Source organism: Erigeron canadensis, chromosome 4 (assembly GCF_010389155.1).
Source record: "Erigeron canadensis isolate Cc75 chromosome 4, C_canadensis_v1, whole genome shotgun sequence".
NCBI classification, from domain to species: domain Eukaryota; kingdom Viridiplantae; phylum Streptophyta; class Magnoliopsida; order Asterales; family Asteraceae; genus Erigeron; species Erigeron canadensis.
The window spans coordinates 30,505,279-30,531,882 of NC_057764.1; the positions used below are offsets into that span (position 1 = coordinate 30,505,279).

At 31.7% G+C, this 26,604-nt stretch overlaps 2 protein-coding genes across 4 annotated transcripts; one reads left to right on the forward strand and one right to left on the reverse strand.

Moving 5' to 3' along the window:
* Positions 1 to 6,254: 6,254 nt before the first annotated feature.
* On the reverse strand, positions 6,255 to 8,436 carry LOC122595557 (1-phosphatidylinositol 3-phosphate 5-kinase-like). The gene is made up of 2 exons (XM_043767938.1): positions 7,441 to 8,436; positions 6,255 to 7,329 (listed from the first exon to the last, which is right to left on the reverse strand). Exons 1-2 carry the CDS (start codon positions 8,391 to 8,393, stop codon positions 6,492 to 6,494), a joined length of 1,791 nt encoding a protein of 596 aa, XP_043623873.1. The 5' UTR covers positions 8,394 to 8,436; the 3' UTR covers positions 6,255 to 6,491.
* A 12,658-nt stretch (positions 8,437 to 21,094) lies between these two features.
* Positions 21,095 to 25,667, forward strand: LOC122596232 (lipid phosphate phosphatase 2-like). Of its 3 annotated transcripts, none has more exons than XM_043768778.1 (9): positions 21,095 to 21,311; positions 21,474 to 21,544; positions 23,359 to 23,589; positions 23,694 to 23,781; positions 23,865 to 23,974; positions 24,583 to 24,673; positions 24,777 to 24,968; positions 25,097 to 25,156; positions 25,233 to 25,667. In XM_043768778.1, exons 2-9 carry the CDS (start codon positions 21,527 to 21,529, stop codon positions 25,451 to 25,453), a joined length of 1,011 nt encoding a protein of 336 aa, XP_043624713.1. In that variant the 5' UTR covers positions 21,095 to 21,311; positions 21,474 to 21,526; the 3' UTR covers positions 25,454 to 25,667. The 3 variants fall into 3 exon arrangements, with proteins under 3 accessions (XP_043624713.1, XP_043624714.1, XP_043624715.1); XM_043768779.1 differs by having other exon boundaries at positions 21,481 to 21,544; XM_043768780.1 differs by having other exon boundaries at positions 21,097 to 21,311; positions 24,780 to 24,968.
* The last annotated feature ends 937 nt before the right edge of the window (positions 25,668 to 26,604 follow it).

The window sequence follows — 26,604 nt, forward strand, 5'->3', positions numbered from 1 at the left end:
TGAGAGATTCAACATGATGGACGAAGACAGCTCGGATTTGTGTTTGTACAAGATTACTAGTTGTTATTAAACCACGTGGTTAGTTATTCTTATCAAACACCGTCAGTTTAACTGGTTAAAGACATTTTCGGTTTTACCCAATGTCTTTAGTTCAATCCTTAGGGATGTCAGAACCTTAGGATTTTCCCTCTGAATATTTGTAACGGCTCATGATGAACATCTCGTTGTCTAGGGTACGTACAAGGCTTCATCATTATACGGTGAGATTTTGCGATTGTTTCATTTTTTGTTTTTTCTTTCCCCGTATCGATACAATGAGCACTGTGAACTATTTGCTTCAAAAAAGATAGTTGTAAAGAAGACTAGAGCAAGATATCATAATGTAGAACATATTTGAAATAATGGGGATCACATTAATAGGAATATAGGTTGATACGTCTCTAGAAAGCCTTGCACAAAGGGAACGAAAGGCTACTTCTTTGCTTTGCCCCCTTATGGGTTGTATTTAGCTGCTGTCACCGAATGCTTCTTTTTTTTAGCGCAACTGGCCTTTCTGACCTTTTTAGAATTCCCCCTCTAGTCCTTTTCCTGATATCATTTACTGACTAAATGTTCGAAAAAATCAAGTAAAAAGTAACTTATTGTAACTAACCCACTAATCTTTTACGTAGTATGGATTTTTGACGGCGTATGAAAGAGGTTTAATGTATCAGGAGTTGGCTTTTAAGAGATTTTGGGTCTAGGACGAGCTGGAAGAAAGACTCTGAAACTAAAAACAATGAATTCGACCCGAGAACTTAAAAACCAAAATATGCTTGACCACAACATCAGAATGCTAATAATTAACTACTAATAATATAAACATTATATAAAATATAACTTTTACATATAACGTATATATAATTTATAAATTTAGGCCCCCTGGAAAATTGGACCTCATGCGGTCGTTCATTTTGCTCTATACCTAAATTAAGGTATACAACTTTACAACTACCAAAAATTAAAGCCGAATAAAATAATATATTTTTCCGTTAAAAAAATATAAAAAGGCTACTTCTAAGATAAAAAAAAAAAAAACTCGTGAAGAAGATGTTAAATACTTGATCTAAATCATGGTTTTTTTTATCCATTAAACACTTGAATGAAAAGATTATCAAAGACTTTTTTCTTTTTTTTTTCTAATAAGTATTCTATCATTTTAGTCTATTTGTAGTATCATAACACATGTTATGTCAACTGTGACTTTTACATGTTACAAACTCACAACGCACTCAAATTAAATTATTAGAATGGATCTATCAACGGATTTATGTATGAATTTGGAATGATTTATTTGGTGTTTGAGTTCTACTTCGATATTTCCGGGAGTTAATGTTAGGTTGACAAATTAAATACAAAGAAAATTCTATAAACAAATTTCTAACTAATCAAATATAAAAAAAAAAAAAAATTTTGATTGAAGCTGAGATATATATCTCTGGCTCATTATCTCTAAAATGATAAATCTCAAACGGCTCATTACCTTTAAAAAAATAAAATTTTTTTGTCTCTCTTTGTAATAAGTTATTAGATTTAACATATATTTTTTTTTTCTTAGAAATACTAGCAAATTAGTATTTTAGTATGCCGTTCAAAAAGAGTGAGACATGGCCGATGGCCCTTGTGACTTTGGGCTATTTTAATGTAAAATCTTATGAAAGTAATGCCAGTTAAGCCTCTGCCAATCTAAGACACCATCATGGTTCTTTCTTACTGTCACATCAACTTTTCTCTCTCTTAAATCACCTCTTCCTCAATCACCAAGCCCACCTCTTCCTCAACTCTTCGGCTCTTCCTCAACTTTTCTTTTATTTAATACGAGAGCAAGTACCCACGCGTTGCGGCGGTGAGATGATGGGGGTGATAGGTCATAGAGTGTGATAGCTAAATGCCTTAGCCGTAAGGGCTCCGCCCTCGGATTTAAAAATTCGTCGAAAGTATATCGAATGACATCTCTAATGAAAGAGCATAAATTTTAAGAACACTCATATAATTTTTATAATCTATCGATGTACGATTTTTGAGATAAAAGATTTTGAATGAATTGGAGGAATAAATGATTTATGGAGGAGAGAGAAAACAAATTATTGGTTGAGATTTGAGGAGAGTGAAAGAATGTTAGGTAAATATAAAATTGAAATATAGGCATTTTGGGAAAGTAAATATTGAAACTTAAAATGTAAACAGGAGAAATCTGCTTTATAATATAGTATAAATATAGATATTAAAATAAAAAACACAAACTTAATTTTATTTATTAAAAAAACATTACATTAATAACAGCACATTACATTATTTAAAAAAAAATATAACAAACAAACCACATAATTAAAACATTACAATTAAATTAAAACTAGATAAAATTAAACTACATTATTAAAACTAAATTAAACTATTCGTTGGCCTCTTCCTTGTCTTCGTCGTTTCCGGCATCGGCATAAAACCTGCTCCCCCATTTTTCTTGCAAGTGTTTTCAATCGGTTGGTTGATATCGTTGCCAGTGTCGGGTAGTCGAAAATTTGTTGTCACATATCGACACCCACATTTTGATTTTGGTTAAGGTTTTCATTGTTGTTGTTTATGATTTATGTTAAGGGGAAGAAAATGAAATTAAGATTTTTGAAAGATAGAAAGAAATGTATGTGTGTTGTTTAAAAATTGAAAGTGAAATGAGAAATGAGGGTGAAATAGTTGTTTAAATAAAAAAAGAATAAAGGGGAAAAAAAACAACCGTTAGTTCAAAATTTTTTAAAAAAAAAAAACTTTTTTTTTTTGTTTTTGTCTCAAACCCGGACCACACCCCGCTCTTCTCTCTCGTCCTCCCCCTTCCACCGAACGAAGGCTGCCCAGCGAAGCAATTGTCGACGACTTGCTGCCAATGGAGGAAATGACGACGAGCCCAACGAAGAAGTCAAGGACTCGACATCGGCTAAGGCCTTACTAAGCTCGTATCATCCGTGTGTTGAGCCCAAAATGGACTAGGCCCTCCGCCTTCCAACACTCCTTATAAAACCAAGGAAAAAAAGTTCAATAATTAATAAGCTTTCTATGTAACTAAACGTTAAGTAAAATTTATTAATTTAAAAAGTTTTAACAAGTCATTCCAATCATACATGGCAGTAATCATTTGCTTAGATGCCAATTTATTTTTATTTTTTTTAAAGTTTCCAATAAATAATTAACTAATAATTTAACAGGTTTATGAATTTAAAAATTAAACTGTAGCATGTTTAATAAAGGTGCATAAACATGTACTTAGAGTGTAATTAGGTGTACGCAAAATGCACTGATCTATTTAAAAAAAGCTACAATAAAACATAAAATTTGGTATGATGTATGATGTTGCACTGAAGAAAATTAACTTCGATGTATTGTTTGAAGATAGTTTTGCACACCATATTTGGTATTTTAGTGATTTAGCGATTGGATGAAAGTTAAGTAAAATAACTATAAAAACTTTATAAGAGTTATTTTAGAAAAATATTTTTACACGGGCATCAAATGTGCAAGTTACCACTTGAAGGATTCAAATTATTAAATATCAACTTCATGTTATTTTTTCATGCATTATTTATACACCACTTTTACTCGATCGTATTGGATTTTTGCAAGATCTTTTACCTGCAAGGGCAAGAGAACCGTCACCGTTGTATTAGTCTGAAGTATAGCCAAATAACAAACCCCTGGGTGTAGACAACCCCGCGACATCTAATGCCACATCGAACTATTCCGAACAATACATCAAGTTTTCTACATATAATTACATTATATTTTTAATAAAGAAAAACTTAGAAAAAATTATATTACCACATTTTTATGGGTAAATTATTTTCATTAAAGATATGTGAATCGTAGAAATTATGATTACCGACAACACCTATACGTCATAGATAATAATGGAAGATATTGACCATATACACGTTTGTATAATTGAAAGATGTGACTATATTCACGAAGTGTTTATGGAAGTGACATACAGAGAATAGAGCTTATAGGTTTTAACAAAGTACTATAAATTTGTTTTGCTGATTGAAATCTCTGATTTTGTATACCGATTTACAATCAACCACTTCATGATGTGGTTAACATATATGTCATTCTAAAATAGAAAAATCTTACCGAATAACCCGTCTTTTTCTATTATGTTAGTTGTAATTGATCATATTTGTCATATTAGTACCAATTTTATATGATCCCACAAAATATTGAATCGTAGAACTACAATTGTAGTTTAGAACATAACATATAATCGTAATTTCGTTTTTATACTGTTTGCTTTTGTTTGATATAGTAAAACGAGTAAGATTTTCTATTTATGTTATCAATAGAGGGCAAACATCAATATGGGCAATTTTGAAACTCTATATCCGGTTACCCAAGTATGTATCTAAAGATGTTCGAAACTAAGACCTTTTATGAGTACATCAATATGTCTGACCGCTAAACCAAATTGGTGGTGATCTTGTCTTCTGGGAAAGTATGGGCAATACTCAATAGAACGAGTCAAATGGTCTTAGATCCCTCGAGTATAAGTTTAAGCTCTATTTAAACTAGGCCTGGCAAAATGGGCGGGTCGGGCGAGTTTGGGTAACGGGTCAAAACGGGTGCAGGTCCAAGCGGGTAATTTCAAAAATGCAGATCAAACGGGTGCGGGTTAAAGCAGGTTGGCTGCGGGTCAACCCGCAAAATTTTTTATATATAATTAATACAGTAACTAATTCAAACTAAATGTATGACTAGTAGCAAAATTTTTATAATCATATTTAACACGCTTGTTAAATTACAATGCACTCATGTTAAGTTGTCGACACTCCACTAGTCCACTCATATCATGTTGTCAACCCAAGTACCTTACCTGGCCAACAGGTCTGTATAAACATTTGTCAATTTTATCACATCCATCTAATTTTACCACCTACAAAGAAGGCATACGGATTTCCACTCCCCTCGTGACACGATTCCTTGTTATAAGGAGGGGAAATAAACAGAGTAAAACAATTATTTACAATCTGAAACTAGATAAAGTAAAAAAGCAAAGCACAATGTTGGGTAGTGAGAGCAGGTATTGTGGATGCCAACTCCCCCATTGTACTCTGCATCCACCAATCTTTTTGTGGGGTCTCACGTCTGTACCCAGTTCCATTTCAGATTTTCTCCATACTGTTTTCTAATCATAAGTTAATAACCTGTATATGCAATATGCTACCATGATCTGTAATTGCCTTGTTGGGACAACTTGACAATCGTTCCCTCTAAGATTCGTTAGTGTTTGACCCCCAACTTACAAACCAACCTCAAATCTTCTACTTTGAAACTAGACTCAGCTTCAACTTTCAAGGTCAAAGTTGGTCAGAAATATGGTTTCATCCTACATGTGTGACCAAAACCTTGATGATACCTAACCATGTTTAGGTAAGGTTGTAGACAAACTGCAAATTCGATGGACCTATTCATGAACTGTTCTTAAAGTGACGAACCATTCATAAACAGTGGGGTTATATGTTAGCTAACATGCAATTTCTTCGTGTTTGTTTATGTTCATTTGTGTTCGTTCATGGACACAGACACACAAACATAAACACAATTCTATGTTCGACTATTTGTTCATGAACTGTTGGTTAAATAAACAAATGAAAACAAATCGTTCGGATCTGTACACCCTTATGTTTAGGGCACGAGATATGGGCTTAAGTGGATTGGCATGATGAGATTTGATCCATAATGCCTTTGAGGTGTGACTGGCGGTTTCTTGATAGACACTCACAACTCATGGGAAAGATCTAAAACAAGCTTTGGGTGCCTAAATCATGGTCTAACCTTTTAAAGGGTGCTTAAAAGATCATCTGCATGTGTCTAAATCATTGCCCAACTTTCGAAGATCAAAACAGGGTCAAACATGTTAAATTCAGTATGACTAAATGTATAATTTCCATGCTAGACATGTGACCCATGGGCAATAATAGCACACAGTTTGGTTGGGAAACAGAAACATTGCACGTAGTGACAGCAAGTCTGCAATCATTTAAATTCAAACTATAAACCGCTTTAAAGCTGGCTAGCTATGCTTTCCATTGGTTAGTAAACACAGTCTTCTATGTAGATTTTGTGAAGAATGTATTTCCATTTGACCAAAACATGTGACATATGATACATTAACAAGATTGACAACCACAAAAATGAGATATATGATGTAGCCCGATTATATATACACAAGATTTACAAGAACTTAATTTTCAATGGCAACAACCATGATATACTATAGCAGCGTTCATTATACATATACTTGAATAAAATTAAAACAAACTTCTTTTTACCATATGTTCTTATTTGCAATCACAAATACATACCACAAACCAATGTAAACACGAAATAAGAATAATAGAAAGAAAATAAACACAAATATATAAAACAAAACACACTTCACTGCAAAATTTTCATCAGAAAGTCACCTGTCAAGGCTGCGATGTTCTCACTTGCTGTTTCACACTATTATCCGGCTGTACATGAGAACCGGCTTGAGCTTCAACAGGCAAAGTTGACGTCATGGTTTGATACTGCGCCACAGATTGAGTTGGCAATGGTTGAGCTGCATAATATATATGTTGTCCTTTGGACGGGTCTGTAAACTCATACGCATAATTACCTCCACTACCACCACCACTAGAAGCAACCAGCGGAGCCGGTTGATGAATTTGAGAATACCCAATGTATGGAGGTTGAAGCTGATGTTGGCTAGAGGGAACATGAACAACTTGAGGAGTCGGTGCACCAGAAGTCATGGTTCTATAAACAGCAACTGGCGCTTCCGTTTTAGTCACCGCTTGCACAGAACGGGGTGTGGTAAACAAACTAGTAGGAGGCGGAACTTGACTACTAGGAGGTGCGGAAGCTGCAGGGGAGACATCAGTCTGTAACGGCAGGCTATACCCTTGGGTTGGGCCGGCTGGGACAGGCGGATGCCTAGCAGTAGCAGGCATATAATACACAAAACTATGCTGATCAAGCGGTGGATGTGGAACTTGTGTTTGGGGCGTGTACATTTGGTAATACGAACCTACTGGAACCGCCCCAGACGGATGGTGATGGATATACTGCGGTGGTGGAACCGCAGTATGCACAAACTGCGGTTGTGGATGTGATTGTTGTTGTGATGGTGGTTGTATTTGTATCCTATTACTCTGTTCACTTAAATTACTATTACTACTACTATTACTAAACTGCGGATCTTGATACACGACAGCCGGTTTAATCACATTCCATCTCGATAACGGATTCGTTACACTACCATCACTGCAACACACAATTCATAACAACAATTACTCACTACTAACATTTCATCAAACACCTATCAAGCATTCCATAAAATTTTAAAAAAACACACAGAAACACATATAAACATACCTCGAAACCGAATCAGGTGAGGTCATATCAAACCGATATTGCTGTGACTGATTGATCACACCTTTGGATCCAACCGGCACACCGACGATCACCGGTTGTTCGTCGACATTACCAACTCGAATAGGCGGCAAATTCGCCAGCGAAGGAGACGACGATGCCGATCCGAATGACGAATTCGTTTCGAGCATCGGCGAATCCGGAACTGACTGAACTTCCTGAACTAAAGTTTTATTACTAACTAAATCCTTACCACTATTAGTATCATTAAGATTATTATTACTAGACTTATTAATAATAACATCTTTTTGTTCAGGGATCAAAACGTCGTCGTCTTCTAGGCCTAACAAACAATTAATACTAGAATTATCTGAAAAACCTGAAGTAGTACCGTTTAAAGCGTTTAGAAACCAATCTTCTGATTTAGTAGAAGATTCTAGAAGTGATCCGATTGATGAAACGGTTACCAGTTCGGGTTGAACCGGAAACAAATACAAACGTAACCGATTTGAAGTAATATTATTATTATTATTAATATTATTGAGGCGTTCATATTCATCAATCATGTTTTCTAAATCTTCATCAGTAGTAACCGAGATTAAAGAATCAAGGTCTTCAGAAGGCAATTGATATTTCAAAGTGAACAAAAACGACGTCGTCGTAGTATTAACGGGTCGAGTTAGGGTTTTGGTGAGGCGGTTAATGAGGTTCGATAAAGTCGTATGACGGTCCACCACCACGATACGTGTATCACCGCCGACGTAGCATAAGGTTTTGTCGTGTGGGCGAGGGACTATGTGGCCGCCGTAGCTGCACATCAGACGGAGTTTCTGTGACGGCGGTTGTTGTTGTTGTGGTGCAGTTGTGGAGTTTGTGGTCTGGTCTTCAATTAAGTCGGTGGTTGTGACGGTGGTGAGAGGCGGTGGTTGTGGTGGCGGAGCGGAGAGTTGCTCCATTGGTGGGTTTGTTTTTTTTAAGGAAAAAAATATTGGGGGAAGAGAGTGTGTCTAGTTGGAGGGTGGATGCTTTATAGTGTTCCAGCTGGATACACCTTATATGTTTTTTTTTATTCTTTATTTGTTAACTTTTACCGCGGATAAATAAATAAACGTATGTTATCAGAAGAACTTTATTATTTTTAATTAATTTATTATTATTATTATTAGCTAGCATAATTCAAAACGGTGTAATATTTATATTTAGAAGAACTTTTATGGATTTACTATATTATTAAAAAATATATATATATAACTTCATATTAATTTAATAGTTATATTTTCTATAATTGTCATTGCTTGGTATTGATCTTGTATTTTATACATCTCTAATAAAACAACCAGATAAATTGTTTAAAAAAATTGTAAAGAGAAACCCTAATTAGTGTGCTTACATGTGGTTAAGAAGATAAAGATTAACTGTTACCTGACAACTCAGATATGAAAAACTCCTTTCTTTATCGATGATTACGTTTTTTCTAAACTATAATATGTTATTGTTGGGAGATATATTAGGTTTTGGGAAAATGATCCTGCAAACTTTACCTAAGTTTAGCTACTGCCACTTTAAAAAAAGTTATAAATTAAACTTTTAAGTTAGATAAACATACATAGCCCCTACCTGAATTTTACATAACCTTCCCTAAATTTTACATAATTTCTTATGCTTTACATAAGATAGGTATGCTTTACTTAATATTTCCCCTTTGACAACTAGTTTTTTGAAGCCTATGTACAAGCTTTGTATGATTATCAGAAATTTATTAATTTATGGTTTTTACAAATTATTAATTTAAGTTATTAAAAATAGTCGTTGGTAATTTGGTTTGTGGCTTGCTCTTATGGAAATAAACCAAAATAATCCCCAACTAATTAAATTTCAGCTTTTAGCAACATGTTTTTACTTTTACGTTTACAAGTTTAAGCTATTTTGCCAAACGTAAAAACTATATAAATTAAAGCTTACTTTCAACTGATTTTAGATCCTAATATCTTGACGGTGTTTAAAAAAACTTAAGATATTTGCAGACTTTACTTACATCAAGATAGAGAAATTATTTTCAGGTTTCACTTAAATGGTACAAAAGGACCTGTGGCCTTTGCAAAAAATGATAATCAAACATTTGACCTCTAACTTCAAAGACTAAGGTGTTTTCAACTGATCCAAACCGTGTTGCTCAATTTCGCCAAATATTGTGACACCAAATAATCAATTTTTTCCTCTTAAAGAAGGGGTTTTTTTTGGACATTTAGACGGTTATAAAGATCTTCAAACATCTCTGTGATATTTAACATTCTAGTTTTATACTTACATTGATGGCTGTTTAACATTTACCTATTTACCAATTTAGATCGAAAAGAATATTAAATCATTTGTACAATGTAATTGGTATCTTTTCGTTTTTTAATTAAACTCTTTTTACAGAATAATTACTAGTGGTCCAAAAAGTTAATGAATCTTTAAATAATTAACTAAGCTTCGGTACGGATATTCCATCCTTAAACTCGATAACCTTGTAGTCTTGTAGATTTAAGTTTGAGCCAAAGGATTATGTAATGATAAAAATATATATATTCTTTTTGCTTAGAATTAAGCTTATTTATTTTTATATAAAAAAGATCTTCTATAAGCATAGTCTAAATAGTTAATTTGTAGAAATCACATACAAATGAAGAACTCATAAATAATGATAAAAAAATAAAAATAAAACTGGTGTATGTATTATATAAAATTATAAAAACATTTATTAAATTAAATTATTTTCATATTTACAGGAAGTTTAATGTGAGTTTTATGAGTCGCCAAGTATCATTAACTTTGCTAGTATAATAAGCCGGAGTCTAGTTGTACTTAGCTCAGCTGAATTAAATAAAGAATGCATCAAAAGTTACGAGCATGACACTCGCGTGTTGCGGCGGATATCATTAACGTGGCATTTCATGTTGTGATTAGTGTCTCAAAAGTCTAAACTTTTTGTATGTGTAAAAGAGATAAAAGTCTAAGATGGAGATAGTGGTATACAATAATACAATAATTAATTACTTGTATATGTGTAAAGACAAATAAGTAAATTCGTATGTACCAAATTTATTAACCTTTCAACACCACCCAATAATCTTTAATGGGGAGTATAGATATGGCTATATCAAGTCTCAACATAAGATAAGTCATATAGAGGCATCTTTGAGCCGAGTAAATGAGTATTATTATGATATTTACAATGTAAATTGATGTATAATTATCTTCGCCAACAAAATGATTATCTAATATCAATCTTACCAATATGTTCATAATTACAGCAACAGCAACGGTACCCAATTTTGGCATAAACCGAGGTATGGGAAGGTAATAGGTTGATAATTAACATATCTAATCCCAGTTTTATACTATCTATTTTCATCTTGTACTTTGTAGCGTGTTAAATTTGAAAAGGTATTATTTAAGTACATATGTAGTGCTCATAAATAATATTTGTTTGCTAGTTATAAAGATTATTTAATTCGTAAGTTATAAAAAAAAAAAGATTAAATTTTTAATAAAATAAAATATCATACTAACCGACTCAAAAATGAATAATTGATAATGTATATACGTGGTAAATCTCGGCAAAATTCAAGAAAATATCATAAAAAATATTGTTAAATTGAAAGAAAATCACACAACTAATAAATGAGTGATTAAAACGAAGTAGAAGAAAAACTTTCGGTTGGGTCTGCATCAAAATATGATCGTGATAAGCTGAAAGCAAAATATACTCGGCAGCTATCCGAAACTTAATAAATTATAGTGGTGTCGCATGGGACTCTCAAACCAGCTTCGTGTATGCTACCAACGATGTATGGAAGGTTTTCACCAGCGCTGGAGTACCAAGTATTTAATTGTAGCTATCATTTCTTTGGGCCTAACTAAAATGAGTTATGTCACTTATTTAATAAGTATTTAATTGTAATATGACGTTTTCAACTATTAGGAAAAGGGTTTGCAAGATATATCAAATATTTAGCACAATCTTCTTTATCTTTATATATACTATAAGACAGTTGAACTAATGACTTATTAACCAATCACATCGTTTGATTTCATCAAATTGACTTTTGATGATGTCATCATTTAGATAAACTACAAATTAAAAATCTTAATAATCATTATCCAAATATATTATTATATTAATATTTATATTAATTTGTAAAAAAAAGTCTCATTATTTACACTTTTTTGTTTTCCATCAATAATTTACACTTTTTAGCCCTGAATACTTAATTTATATTTATTTTTAGCCGTCAACTTGAGAGAATTTTTTAAAATTTATAATCATTTAATTAAATAAATTTTTTTTAACATATCAAATATTTTCTACAAAAAATTATTTCAAAACCTAATGACTTAATAACAAATATTAGATTAGATTTTTATAGTTATAAATATTAATATTTAGTTTAATATTAGATATAAATACAATGTTAGCTTTAGATACATATCCCAAACATAATAACAGATAACAATATACAACATCATTGTCTTAAACACAATAGGATTCACAGGATAGGGGACGATCATAGAACCAAACACGATTTACAACAGAGGGTTACTTGAATCCTAAATCCAAATCAATATAAACTCCATTCAAAATTCATTCTATCTCTCAATCAAAAAGGTACATAATTTTCTCCTTTTTCGTATATTAGTTTTGCTTTTTAATGTTTAAAGTTACAGTTGTCACTCAAATCAAGAGTCCTAATTGTTATCAAGGAATATAAAAACAATCCTAATTGTTATCATATTATCATAGAACAAGTGATTGAAAATAAACCTATGCGTGTTATGGACGCGCATCATGATTAAATCCATATACCTAAATGTCAAGTACAAGATCACAAATATGTTTATATTTTTATTCTTAATTATCTTTCATAATAATATCACATTATGAGTACATTTGGTTTCAAAATATTCTATAATGGAGAAATTATTATATATAGCATGTGCCTTGTGGAATGACTACAACAAACAATTTCATTAATATGTCTAGGCTAATAATGACAGTGACGAATCTATGATTATTGTACTATAACTTGCAAAATATAACACTTAAAACCGTACTTTTTCAAAATTATAAGCTTTTATGACTTAAATGTATGAAGATCTAATATTGATAATATCGTAAATCCCGTGTCCAGTGTTGGACACGGGTCTAATATCTAGTTAAATCTATTGCTTCGAATACTTTTCAAAATGGCAAAACAATATTTTGAAAATTATATCGAGGGTCTATTGGCAAAACAATATTTTGAAAATGATAAGATGGATGCATGGTCACAATCTATGATTGCGAGGGAATAGAAAGATTTACCAAAAGCCAGCATACTCAAGCTATAAGATCCATGTCTGATAGATGAGTTCTCTACTAGTAGGGGTGGGAATCGAGTCGAGTTGTTCACGAACCATTCGACTTCAAGCTCATTTAAACAGAGTTTGAGTTTAACATTTTCGAACTCAAACAATAAAACGAGCTCGATTAGTTAGACAAGCCGAGCTAAAAATTTTATTTTTGGATCGACTCGTTCAAAAGATCGTTTAACTGCTTCGATCTGAACGAGTCGAGCCGAACGAGCTTCACGAGTTACTCGCCTATCGAGCCTTACTATACATGGTTAAAAATCCCACTAATATTTTAATAAAGGGACAAGAACTCATGACCTTCTAGTTAAATGCATAAAGCTTTAACGAATGAGATAAACCATCATTTTGTTTAATTTTTTATTGTAATTTAGATAAATGATTAGAATTAGTTATATTTCACCATCCTCACACATATACCATAATATAAATAATGTACAAATGTTTAATAATATCAAAATATCTTCGTAAATATTTAAATCATAACATCTTAAAAATAAAATAAATATTATATAATTAATACCAATGATAACTGAATTCCATTACGATATTTTGCGTCCCACGAATTATAAATGCTTAGAATTAGTTTATATGTATTTGAAATAATAACTTATTTTTTATATTATTTTTTTTGTGAGGTAGCTACTTTTAAGATAAATGTGTAAAATATAAACGAACTTTGATCACATTTATACTACCTATTAGAAAAAATCACTCTCATGTTAAAAGTTACATGAGAGAAAATGTCTAAAATGTTTTCACCCTTTAATATTAATGATTCAATTACACTATCAATCTTTTATCTTTTAAAATATCTTCATAACCTTTTACATCAATTTTTTTACACTACTCGACGCCACATCCACCACCAACAGTCACCCCCACCATCACACTATCACCATTTACCACCATGATTATCGTTGCATTGCACAAATTTACCATGAATGATGAATGGAAAGATGTACCAAAATTATCATTATTAGAAATAAAGTCTCATTTATTGTAATAAAATGAAATTCATATAGTTGATTTTGTCCATAGTGTATTTTATAATGGTAACATATTTTACTATCTGTATATAGTAAATCAGGCTTCACATGTAAGACTAGTTGCATTGATATGTAATGATTTATCTATTGATGGGTTATTTGGTTTAAGTATATATGAATGAGGATCGACCTTAAATAGCTTAAATGATGAATGTATTTTTTTTATGTCCTGTTTGAAACTCCATTAACTCAAAACCCAACTAATGGAAAAACCTTAAAAGGTTTTACCCGGGTTCTGAAGGATTGAACTCGCTTATCTCAACTTCACATGTGGGTTCAAACTTCATTGGTAACATGTATTGCTCTATAACACCAGCTAATCGAGCTCGAGCTCGAGCTCCTAAACATGGAAACAAAACTCGAACTAAGTTAATTCTACAAGTATTCAAAATAACTATACGAGCTTCAAGCTTGAGCTCGAACGCTAATGAGTCGAGTCGATCTCAAGCTCATTTTTGAATATTTATACGAGCTCGAGCTTGATTCGAGTAATAAATAAACAAACAAGCCTAAATATCCTGAAATTCGACTCGAGTCGGCTCGTTCAACCCATAGTAGTAATTGCGTGTGTCTTTAACTCAGCACCTTCCGTTAGCGCCAATTTTACCATAAAGGACTTCATCACTAATTGACGCTACTTGGAGTCTTGGAGGAAGATTTTAATCCCAAATGTCCGAAGATAAGATGAATGATTGGCTTGATAGTTTGGATAACAATTTATTTTGAATCTTAGTATAACTTTTAGTATAGTTTTAAAATTCTTTTTAAAGTAATCAGATTTACTAACAAGAATTATATAACTTTACTAGTAGATTTTTATTAGAATGATACTACAAAGGATCACAAAAGTTTTACAAGACAATAATAAACGATTATATCTAAATAACCAAGTTAAATAATGAATTACAATCTAGGATTTTATTTGCTAAATAATAATAGCCCGATATGATATATTGGACATAGACTTAGTCTGATAGGTAGATAATAGAATATGTGAAGTTGTTGTCTCATACCCATTATTAATGTTCTAATAAGTGTGGTATTCATAGGCGACACAATGAAATATAAGTAAAAAAAATAAAAGTATGCCAAAATGAAAGTATATAAAATTACTTGGTGGTGGTGGTTCTGGTAAAATCTCGTCTTTCTTGACTTCATTGTTGAATAGGGAAAATTCGGTCGTCCTTGCAAGGTTGTAACATTGGGCATTCACCGTTGGAGAAGAAGGACCCATATTATACCCAGTAAATGCAGATGCGGGTTATGATGTGATGTTTGTGAATATGTTGATGTAGATTGTTGTTGCGAATAAAATTGGTTTGAAGGAAGTTGTTGAGAGACAAATTGTAATTTTTTTTATTAAACTTCTTATTTTTTTTAGGATCCATGGTGTTGGGGATGTTTTTTTTATACAAAAGAAGGTAAAAAGGAATGAGTATTATGTTTAAAATGGAAAAATGTTTTGTCGTATGGAAGATGTGGTTAACAAAATTTGGGGGGAGAAGGGGGGGGGGGGTGTTAAAAAAAAATGGGGCAACGGTCCTTTTTTTGGACTGCTACAGGTGGGGGACACTCATTTCCAACGTTCCTTTTACATCGGGTAATTCACTAGCCGAATCGTCAGCAACTGTGTAGTCGTGCTACCAAGGACGGAGTTCCTTTGGGGCAGTGGGGTCAGTTGCCCTACTCTAATTTTGGTATAATGTAATTTTTTAAAATTTAAATGGTATATGTATAATTTTTTCAACAAATAAGAAAAAATATATAGAAAATACATGCAAATGTTACATTCGTTGTTATAAGCTTATTTTTTGCAAGTCATTTGTTATCGAACATAAATTTTGAGATATATTTCTCCATTAGGAGAATTAAAAACTTGAGTTGTTTTGATTTTTAATAGAAAGAATAAAGAAAGGTTAAACAAAAAACTTTTTTTTATTTAGGTATGTAAATTTGTATATTAATAGTGTAGCCATTTGTTGGAAAAAATATTTTTTTATAAATTATTATATATACTTATCACAAACAACTAATTATAATAATAATCATAACATTTATATATATATACACACACAACCCACCTGACTTCATAATCACAATTAAGCTGCCTACTGTAAAGACCCAATACTTGATGTGATGACTCTACTCCCATGTCAGTTTCATTGACGAGTCATGATGCTGCGATATAGGATCATTTTATAAAAAAATATATTTTTCAAGTTTCTTGCATTATAATTGAATACGTTTTCATTTAATAAAACCTTGTCTGATACGTGTGTTATTTATTCATATTTCTAAATATGATAGTTACACCCAGTATAAGAAATAAAATTATTTTGAGAGTTTATTTTCTATTCTCGAACTAGGGTCAATATTTTTAATATTTACATACACGACTCTATAAATATAACAAACAACTTTTAAAATATAGTTCACTAACAAACAATTTACGGGCTCTCTATGTGTTAGCTCTCCCCTAATATCCATAAGTTAGTCAACCCAACAGATGCTACCTGGCTTGATATTTCCTAAGAGAAAACCATGCCGTAAATGACACATTTTACTTTTCCCTCGGCTTGGGACCCCGCATGAAAATGTCGGCCATTTATCATCCATCTTCTTCCCATTTTTTCATTGTTTTTTTATTTGAACAGAATTGCCAATATACTATAGTTTTTCATTGTTCTTTTGGCTTCGCATGGACCAGCTGAGTTGTTACAGTCTGTTGATATGATGCAGATTTCCATGGAAAAAAAAGCGTGTTGTTGAAGCTATTGTCTTTTGTGGTTGTTGGTCTATTTGGAAGTTTCGTAATGACAAGATGTTTAACAAGGGGAAGCAAAGAAAGGAGTACATCATCGATAGCATCATTGCCTATTCATACTTGTGGGTATCTAATAGAATTAAAAAGAAACACATGTTGTGGGTGGAGTGACTTTCTAATGCTTTCTCTTTCGTTTAGCTTGTTTCGTTTCATGATAATATAGTTCGCTTTGTAATTGTATCGTTTGTAATTGTTGTGTGACCTTCTAGTATCTTGCTAGAGGTCCACATGTTCTTAAGATATATATAATTTTGATGCCGTTAAAAAAAAAGTAAAGTTATGTCTAGAGATTGTTATGTCACTTATGTGTATCAGTGTATCTGTGTTCTCAGTGCCGTCTCCAAAAATAGAAAAAGATTTCGGGACCTGACCCGAAAATAAAAAGTGAACCTCTAAAATAGCTTTATTAAAAATAAAATGGATATACAAATTATAGAAGAGACTAGCAAACTTTATTAAAAATGGAAAGAAAATCTAAAAATAACAATCTTTAATTTTGAAAGGCGGACTTCAAAGACTTATAAAATTCAACATAATATTTCTTTTACCTATAGTACAAATTTCACATATTTCTTGCAATTTTATATTATACTTTTGGGAAAAGAGAACGGGTCATCTTCTCCACACAAAACTCTAGTCTACACACACACAAATGAACAATATCCGCATCCAACATTTTCCATTGCTCTGACTACCAACTATGATACTATTGATACTATAAGAAAATTATGGGCCCTAAAAGATGGTGGGTCAGACTCATTTGCACCCTATGAGCCATGTTATAGCCGGCCATGTGTGTTCTATTTAATTATTTTTTACAAGGAAATCTAGCGATCGCCGTGTAACAAGTTTTATCAAATAAGCTGACAAAATGTTGAAACTCGTTCTCCAACTTTAAAAAGTGTTAGATTTAGGCCTTTAACCCCCTTACAAGAATAAGGTAAACTCGTCTTCCCCAAAAAGTTATAGTTTAAACATTGAATTTTTAAACCGTTAATGTCATCGTACATATTTGTTTTCTTTTCTCAATTGAAAATAACTTCATAAACATAATATCTTTATAGGCAAGGAAAAGGTTTGAAGAGACATGTATTTGATTATTATCACCGTCATTAATCTATATATATAATCTAATTAAAAAAAATTCCCTTTTGAAATTTACATAAAGAATTGTTTAAAATATCTTTAAGGATTAAATTACACTACCAGTCATTTGTCTTTTAAAATATGTCAATTAACTTTTTACATCAATTACTTTTACGTCTATTATTACCACCACCACCACCACAACCACACCGTCATCGTCATGACCACTAGCTCATTGCGCGGATATCGTGCTAGTTAAAAATAAAACAAATAATAGGTTATTAGTATATTACAAATTCTTTCATTTAATCAATATGACATTAAGGGGAAAGAATCTGTGTGTATATGTAACTTGTCTTCCGTTACTATTGTAGAAAAAAAACTTTGTTTTGGTTTATTTTATGTAAGTAACCTGCTAAACTGAACGAATCGTGTAAAAATGCTGATGTGGTGGTGTTTCATTGGGCCACGTATCAGATGTTTGATGGTGTCACGTTAGTATCCAACTGATTTCTTACATAATTCGTTCAGTTTTGAAACAAACTTTCATACAATTAACCAATAAAATTTTTTTTCCCTACAATAGTAGCTGAAAACAAATTATATACACACAAATTCTTTTCTCTTATCTAAAATTATCCGCAGGCCAAATTCAACCACCCACAAATCAACCACAATTAACCAAAACCATCAAAACAAAATAAAAGTTATTGTGTTTAGTTGTAATAAGCAAAAACTATTTTCTCAGATTTTATAGAAAAAATAAAGAACACATTTAATTTATAATCTAGTGGAGTTTATTTTTTTTTATAAAACATAAGCCTCTCCCAATTAATTTATAACTATATTTTGCAAAACTTATTTTTAAAGTACCTTAAGTATTTCTTACTTTAGAAATAAAAAAAAAATCTTACATTTTCTAAACTTTATACTAAAATGCTCTTGATTGGAGACGTTTGTCGTCTTAAATTAGTCTCGTTGTATCTGAAGCTGGATATTTATGAGCACAAGCTTACCAACATAGAAGAAAACAATTTAATTGATAAATCAGAGTAAATCCACAATTTTTAAAGGTTCTCTCTTTATGATAAATGATATGTAGGAGTGCACTAAAAAAAAATTCATTTGTTCACATTTGGTTATAAAAAATATGAAAAATTTATGAATATAATCACATATAAAAATGTGTAGAAAAAAGTTACATTTAAAAGTGTGAATAAATTTCAAAAGTTATAACTTTTTTACACTTATAAGCGTGTAAACAAAATGTTAACACTTAAAAGTGTGAACAATTATAAAATATTTTCACATTTAAAAGTGTGAAAAGTCAATTTGTAACACATGATTTTCTTCACACCCTCCATGTGTGAAGAAAATAAGTGTTACGAATCAACTTTCACACTCTGAAGTGTGAACAATTGATATATTTTTACACAATTGAAATAGTGAAACTTCCTGTTTCACATGTATAAGTGTGTAAATATTGTGATTTTTTAATTTTCTTCACACTTTGAAATGTAAATTATTTATACACACTTTTAAATGTGATTAAATTAACAAAAAATTTCACACTTTTTAAAGGTATGAAAAAACGAGTGTGAATAAATGACATAAGCGTCTGCCATTACGCGAAAAAATATTCTAGTTTTTTTTTTTATAAAACATAAGCCTCTGCCATTTAATTTATAACTATATTTTGCAAAACTTATTTTTAAAGTACCTTAAGTATTTCTTATTTTAGAAAGAAAAAAAAAACTTATATTTTCTAAACTTGATATTAAAATGCTCTTGATTGGAGACCTCTATTGTCTTAAATTAGTCCCGTTGTATCTGAAGTTGGATATATAAAAAAACATGCAATTATGTTTAAATGTATAATTTATAAAAATTACATTTAAATTCTTAAAAAGAATTTCATATTTTGCAAAATAACGTCAAAATTTAAATTTTAAATTTTCTATAACTAGACACGAGTGAAGACACCCCACCAAAAAGCAAAGACTAAAAATAGACTTTAGCACATTAACCTAAAGCACAAAGACTCCTCATATTGATTTTAGGGGAAATTTTATATATGTCTAATTTTAAAGACATAATTTTATATCCAAAACATGTTTTAAAAGCATTGTATTTATGCATTAAAAATTTATACTTAAGACATATATGAAATTATGTCTTTATAATAGGATATATATGAAATTTTCCCTTGATTTTATATATATTTTTTTGTTTTTACTTTTATTTTGAAGTGTTTGTTGCAATGAAATGAAAAAGAAAGAAAAAGAATGAAAAAACTTTCCTTGTTTGATTATAATAAAAAATGAGAGACAAGATGAAAAAGTAAGAATCATTACCATTCTCTCTATTCTTTATAAATTGTAAAGAACATATAAGAATGAAAATTTTTTTAATGATTTTATATGTATTATATTTAATTACTCCGCATTATTTAAAGTTTTGTATCTTTTTTATATTCATTATCTAAATGTACCAAATTATGGAATTTATTCTTTTTCTAAATACACATTATATTTCTCACTATTTTCATTATCTTTGATTCAATCGTACCAAACACCCTATAATGAAAAGTGATTCAGTTCCATATCTTTTTTCCCTAGTAGTAATCAGTTTCAATATAAAGGGACACGATCATTCTTAACATCGAGATATAAACCATAAAACATTACAATAAATTTAAAAATTATTTTTTTCCAAAATATATTATATAATGTAATTATAAAAAGTTGAACCCGGAATTTTCTATACACTATTATAAAACAAATTACCATCCCCTTTTTAACTCCTTTACCTTTAGGATACCTAAAATATCTTTAATTTTTAATACTTTTCTAACTCACACACTAAATTTACGCAATATATTCATAAAATATTTCCCAACCATATTTATCCAAACTATCTATATCCTTTATTCATTAATTTAAATATTTTCACTTAATATCTCTATAATACTCTTAATAAATGTATCTACAAAAGATATACTCGTATCCTTTAAACCATAAAATAACTACACTATCATTTCAATCAATTACTTTTAGATTAATAACCACATCGTTAACACCACCACCATCACCACCATCACCATCCGTTACTGCCACCATCATCGTATTGTACGGGTACCATTTCTTAAGAAGAAAAATAGACAATGACTAGTTTGATCTAGAGATTTGGTTTTTATAAATCAGAATCACCCAAAATACCAATATATTCTCCATAAATAAATACGCATCATGTGTGTTGTAAACTTGTAATAAGGCCTCCAAATATAATTTCCAACCTTTACAGAAATTTGCGCATTTATCGAAAGCAAACTCCAAAATTCAAATCCATAATAGCCCGGCCCCCATCACCGCCGTTCTTGCCTACCATTGCCAGCCTATACATACATACTTATATACTATATATATACTATATATACTATATATATACTATATATACTTATATATATAATATATTTTTAGTGACACTGGGTCCCATATATTGCCGGAAAAATATCTTTTCAGGTACACTCTCACATCTTATCACACTTTTTTTTTTCTTTAATCTTTTGAATATATACATATTTAGATTAGCTAGTAAAAGTAGTAATATTAGGTGTACTAAACTTTGAACTTATTTGTATTTTTTTTATTTCCTAAATTAAAAAATCTAAAAAAAATAATTAGTTTGCAGAATAATTGAAGTTTGATAGCAGAGTGGAAGAGTGGCTTTTCAGAATATGAGGAATATGTTTCAGGTTTGTAATGTTTTATTCTTTATGCAAACTGCATGCACCAGCTATTTATTTTTATAAATTTAAATTTTATTTGCTCTTCTTTATTTTAATTTTCTAAAATTTTATTAAATAGTTGCAAAAGATCAAGTGTGTGTGACCTTGTAAATAAATTTCTACTCTTTTAGTCTAGTGTAAAGCCTGGAAAAAAAAAATACTCCGTAGGTCAATCCGCGCTACCCGAAAAGGAATTAGTCGTGCTGCAACGTGGGTCGGAAACCTAGATTAACCTAAATAAAAAATAAAAAAAGTTCTACTTTGAAAAACTTGGTCGTTTTTAGCTTATAAGTTTACGCGTAGTTGTTTTAAAGACTGAGGCATTTGGAAAGAATCACGGGTACCGGAAGGAACCTGAATTATGGAATTAAGTCATTTTAAGAAGTTGGATCAGTTGGTTGAGCCAACATCTGCGCGACTGTTTGGTGAGTTCGAGCGACTTATGAATGCGCCTTGAGAGAGGTGGGGATGTCGGTTGAGATTGTTGGGAAGTCGACTTTTTCGAAAGAAAAGTTGTTGCAATGTGAAGGTACATAAGGGTAGATCTATTATTGTAATTTTAATAATAAGGAAAAAACGTTGATTTCTTTCAATAGGTTGACTCTGGATACTTGAATATGAACCTTATGCTCTTTAAGTATATGAAATGATAGTGAAATTGGAAAGAAGATGAAGTGGGGGTTGTTTGGAGACATGAGTGATGAATACTCTAGCAAGAACACTTTTTTTTTTAGAGTTTTTTATTAGGATTGTTTATGAAGCAAAAGATAGCTTTCAGATTCTTCAAGTCGGATTAAATTGAAATGGCTATATTTGAGGTGAAAGAAAGAGGACAGTTAGCTTAGAAGCAACTGCCGATATTTCAAGATACCATGACTGTTTGATTGTTTAGTGAATTCGTGAAGGAAAATGAAGAGTGAACGTAGTTGCATTTGGTCACTTGGAGATGTCATTTTACTTGGATTTGCTTGTGTGATATGTGATTGATAATAAATTACATAAGGAAGTTGAATAAGTAGAATTTACTATTACAACTTATATAATGTAATGGCTGACAGTTCTTAGAATCAATAGATAGATGCTCAATAGTTTGGCTAGTATATAGACCCATTACTTTCACATTAGGAAACAAGGCTTCTAGCATTATATGATACACTGGTTCGTTTAGATCCATCTAGGTCATCTGATTGCTTTTTAGTTTTGCATTATTGATGGAAAATGGTTAATGTTATCTATTGCCTGTTATTATCGTTGATTAATTTGGTCTATAATTTATAAGTTACATTAGTCATGGTCAATAATTTGGCAACACCTCAAAATTTGGTTAAATACTCAGTAACTAAGCATCTTCTTCCAACCACTGAGAGATACAAAGATTTTGGTTCGTGAGTTCTTACTTTGATCAGGTTGGTTGATGTAGTGGCATATAATTTCGTATACACTTTAAAGTAGTCTTATAAATAATGTTGTGTGGAGTCACTTTGTTAGTCCCTTTGCTTCAATGGTATAAAAATTTTGGCCTCTCTACTATGGAAATACTTGATTGACCATTTTATATATTGTTTATACTCATCAATTTTACATTTACTTCATCAAGCAACACTTTCAGACATTTTTGACCTTAATAACCACTAACATAATCTTAGTTTTACAAGGTAAACTTTAGTCAAGTGCCTTCTATATTGACGGGTAAATGGGACGGTGGGATGAAATGGTCATAAAATGACATAGACCAAAATTTGCTCTGCCTGGTCGAATGACTTGAATCTTTATATTAACAGGGGCAGCAAGGAAGAGTTGGAGAAGCTGATTGTGAAATATTCTACATGCAGTCTCATGGAAGAAAGTTGGCTAGAACTCACATGCATGACTGGCTTATATTGATACTCCTAATCTTCATAGAGATTGGCCTAAACATCATCCATCCGTTCTATCGTTTCGTAGGCAAGGATATGATGACAGACCTTAAGTATCCTATGAAGGAAAACACTGTTCCCTTGTGGGCCGTTCCTGTGAGTTTGTTTTCTCTTTCGTCCATCAGTCCATGTATGTATGTTTTACATATCAGTGGGAACTGTTATCAATAATGATTCTCTTATATATTTTGGCTTGACAGCTTTATGCTGTGTTGTTGCCTATTGTTATATTTCTGTTCATCTATATCAAGAGGAGAGATGTATATGATCTACACCATGCAATTTTAGGTAACCGTAGTATATGTTTGTCTTAAAAAGATTCATGCCCGTATTCAAGTTATAGTGATTTGTATTGTTTAATGTTTATGCAGGTCTCTTATTTTCTGTACTCATAACCGGTGTCCTGACAGATGCTATAAAAGATGCCACTGGACGGCCTAGACCTGATTTCTTTTGGCGTTGTTTTCCTGATGGAGTCGAGGTATGTAACTTAAATGATAGATTGAAAATGGGTGGGTTGGGACAGGGGTCAAAAACAATTTGGTAAAGGTCAGGCCATGACATGAAATGCCCTCTGTCCCAGATTTTGGATTCTTTTATAAATACGTAGATTGAAAAAATTACTAGGTTTTTTTATTCAATTATAATATATTTAACAAAATGATTTAGGATGTTTTATGCAATAAAGATCGACTTAGTTGCTTTCGATTACTCCCTTTGTATAATAAAGAACGAGCATGGTACCCGCGCAATGCCGCGGCAGTAGTGGGGAAGGCGGTCTGCTTTATTAGGGATTTTGGGTAGTTATGTAAACAAAAAAAAAAACCAAAAAAGTTCAAGGGTAAATAAGGTATTTCAAAGACAGAAATATTTAAGGGGATGGGGGGTTTGCTTTATTAGGGAGTATAGATAGTCAACACAATTACTGTATGATGAAGAATAGTCAACAATTACTGTTTCATCTTAGATTTAAGTAAGTTCTTCTACAGTTCTGTAAAATTTCCAACGATTTTAGATGTAGGAGGTTAATGGTGCAAACTGCTTACTCTAAATATTCTAATTATTTTATTTCTTCATATAATTTTGCAGAAATATGATCGGTGGGGCAATGTTGTATGTCATGGTGACTATGATGATATAAGAGAAGGTCACAAGAGTTTCCCAAGCGGCCATTCTTCGTGTAAGAATCTACCATTTATATAGTCTCTTACCCCCAAAGTGTTATGGAGATGTAATTCAAACCATATTTAAATGTCAGGTACATTAATTCTAGTTTTTTTTAGCAGGGTCCTTTGCTGGACTAGGTTTTTTGGCATTGTATTTAGCAGGCAAAATCAAAGTATTTGATCGTAAGGGCCATGTGGCAAAACTATGCATTGTTTTCCTCCCGCTCCTTATGGCATCTCTTGTAGCCGTTTCCCGTGTAGATGATTACTGGCACCATTGGCAAGATGTTTTTGCTGGTGGTCTTTTAGGTTAGTTACAATTTTTAATAGCATTGCTCAATCGTTTAAATTTATTTTAGTTATTACTTTTATATTTGTAATTAATGAATATCTGCTTATGCTTATGAGTTATGAGTTATGACCTTGTCCTTTTACAGGTCTTACTGTAGCCACATTTTGCTATCTGCAGTTTTTTCCAGCCCCATATCACACTGAAGGTATTCTGTCAAGTCTTTGGGCATCTTTTGAAATCTGTATTCATGTTTCTTTTAATAACTTTACTCTTGGCTTCAGGGTGGGGTCCATATGCTTACTTTCGTGCTCTAGAAGAGACACGTTCTACTAGGGTAGAACGTTCTGTAGATGAAGTTGATGATCATGCTGTCGAGATTCCAAATCTAAACCAACAATTCGGCCAGAACAACAATGGGCGCGGGCTTGTTTCCAATTTAGATTACCAATCTAATTCCTTGCAAACTGATGTAGAATCGGGTAAAAGTATGATCTTCACCTGAATATATGGTAAGACTCTAGCTGTTACTAGCTTTGTTGATGAAGCTCTTGTGCATGAAGCTTAGTTGGTGCTTGTAGAGGAAAATGAAAGGGAGTGGTATATATCTTTTAGATCACCCGATGTGTGAAAGGTTGTAAAAACCTTTTGAGATTTTTCGGTTACTTGAGTTAATGACTTTATATTTTGAGTAATGTTAGTGCGACTTGTTATCGTGACATTCCTATACTACTTTGAATGGGGGCAAGTGTGAGTCGTAAAAACTTGCTCATAAATGCTATATTAGCTTTAATACCCATACGATTGACTAAATATTATATATAATCATCAACGGGTGGATTCCCAATCACTAATTCCATTTTCTAGAAAATCCAACCACGATGATAATCCTAATCTTTAAATGATTGATCAATATCTCACGCTTTTACATAAGACCCCTATGAGGATTGTCGTGTGGTGGATAATCTGAGTAGGACCTGAAAACACACACAGAAAAGCTCACGTACATTAAAGTGGGTGCAAAGAGAGTCCTTTGCGTAACCTTTGACATGAAAATAAATATGGTGTATATGGGATACTATAGAATAAAAGATTAGAACATATAAGGTGAATTTGAGTATATATAAAATCCGATCAATCTATATGTATGTATAGTTATCAAATGCCTTTGAGGGGAGAGTAGGATAGTTATAGAATTCTAACTTCTCACCGTCCAACATGTATCCTAGATATAATCATATTTGGTCGCCATCGCGTATGTCTAATATTGGGTCAATATATAGTTGTTTCCTATGTTTATTGGAATGAAAGGATATTGACATATCTCGTCTTTGTCAAAGAATCATATTTGGTCGCCATCGCGTATGTCTAATATTGGGTCAATATATAGTTGTTTCCTATGTTTATTGGAATGAAAGGATATTGACATATCTCGTCTTTGTCAAAGGGGTATACACATGTATATCTTCTTAGCCAAAAAAGTCACTAAGCAGGGCTTTAAATACTAGGGTATAATATCTGGTGATGTAAGTAATTTTTATATTTTTTTTATTGTGTGAATGTAACTTTCATTTGGTTCATTGTATGTAATCAACCCGTCAAATTGAATGATTAATGTAAAAGTGTATACGTGGCACACCATATAAGCTGCCACGT

Excerpts from the sequence above, each read along its gene's own strand:
- LOC122595557 (XM_043767938.1), bottom strand. The coding sequence starts at position 8,393 with ATGGAGCAACTCTCCGCTCCGCCACCACAACCACCGCCTCTCACCACC. Across the intron at positions 7,330-7,440 it reads TCACCTGATTCGGTTTCGAG|TGATGGTAGTGTAACGAATC; the intron begins GTATGTTTATAT and ends TGTGTGTTGCAG.
- LOC122596232 (XM_043768778.1), top strand. Across the intron at positions 23,975-24,582 it reads GTTTTCCTGATGGAGTCGAG|AAATATGATCGGTGGGGCAA; the intron begins GTATGTAACTTA and ends ATAATTTTGCAG. Across the intron at positions 25,157-25,232 it reads AGCCCCATATCACACTGAAG|GGTGGGGTCCATATGCTTAC; the intron begins GTATTCTGTCAA and ends TCTTGGCTTCAG.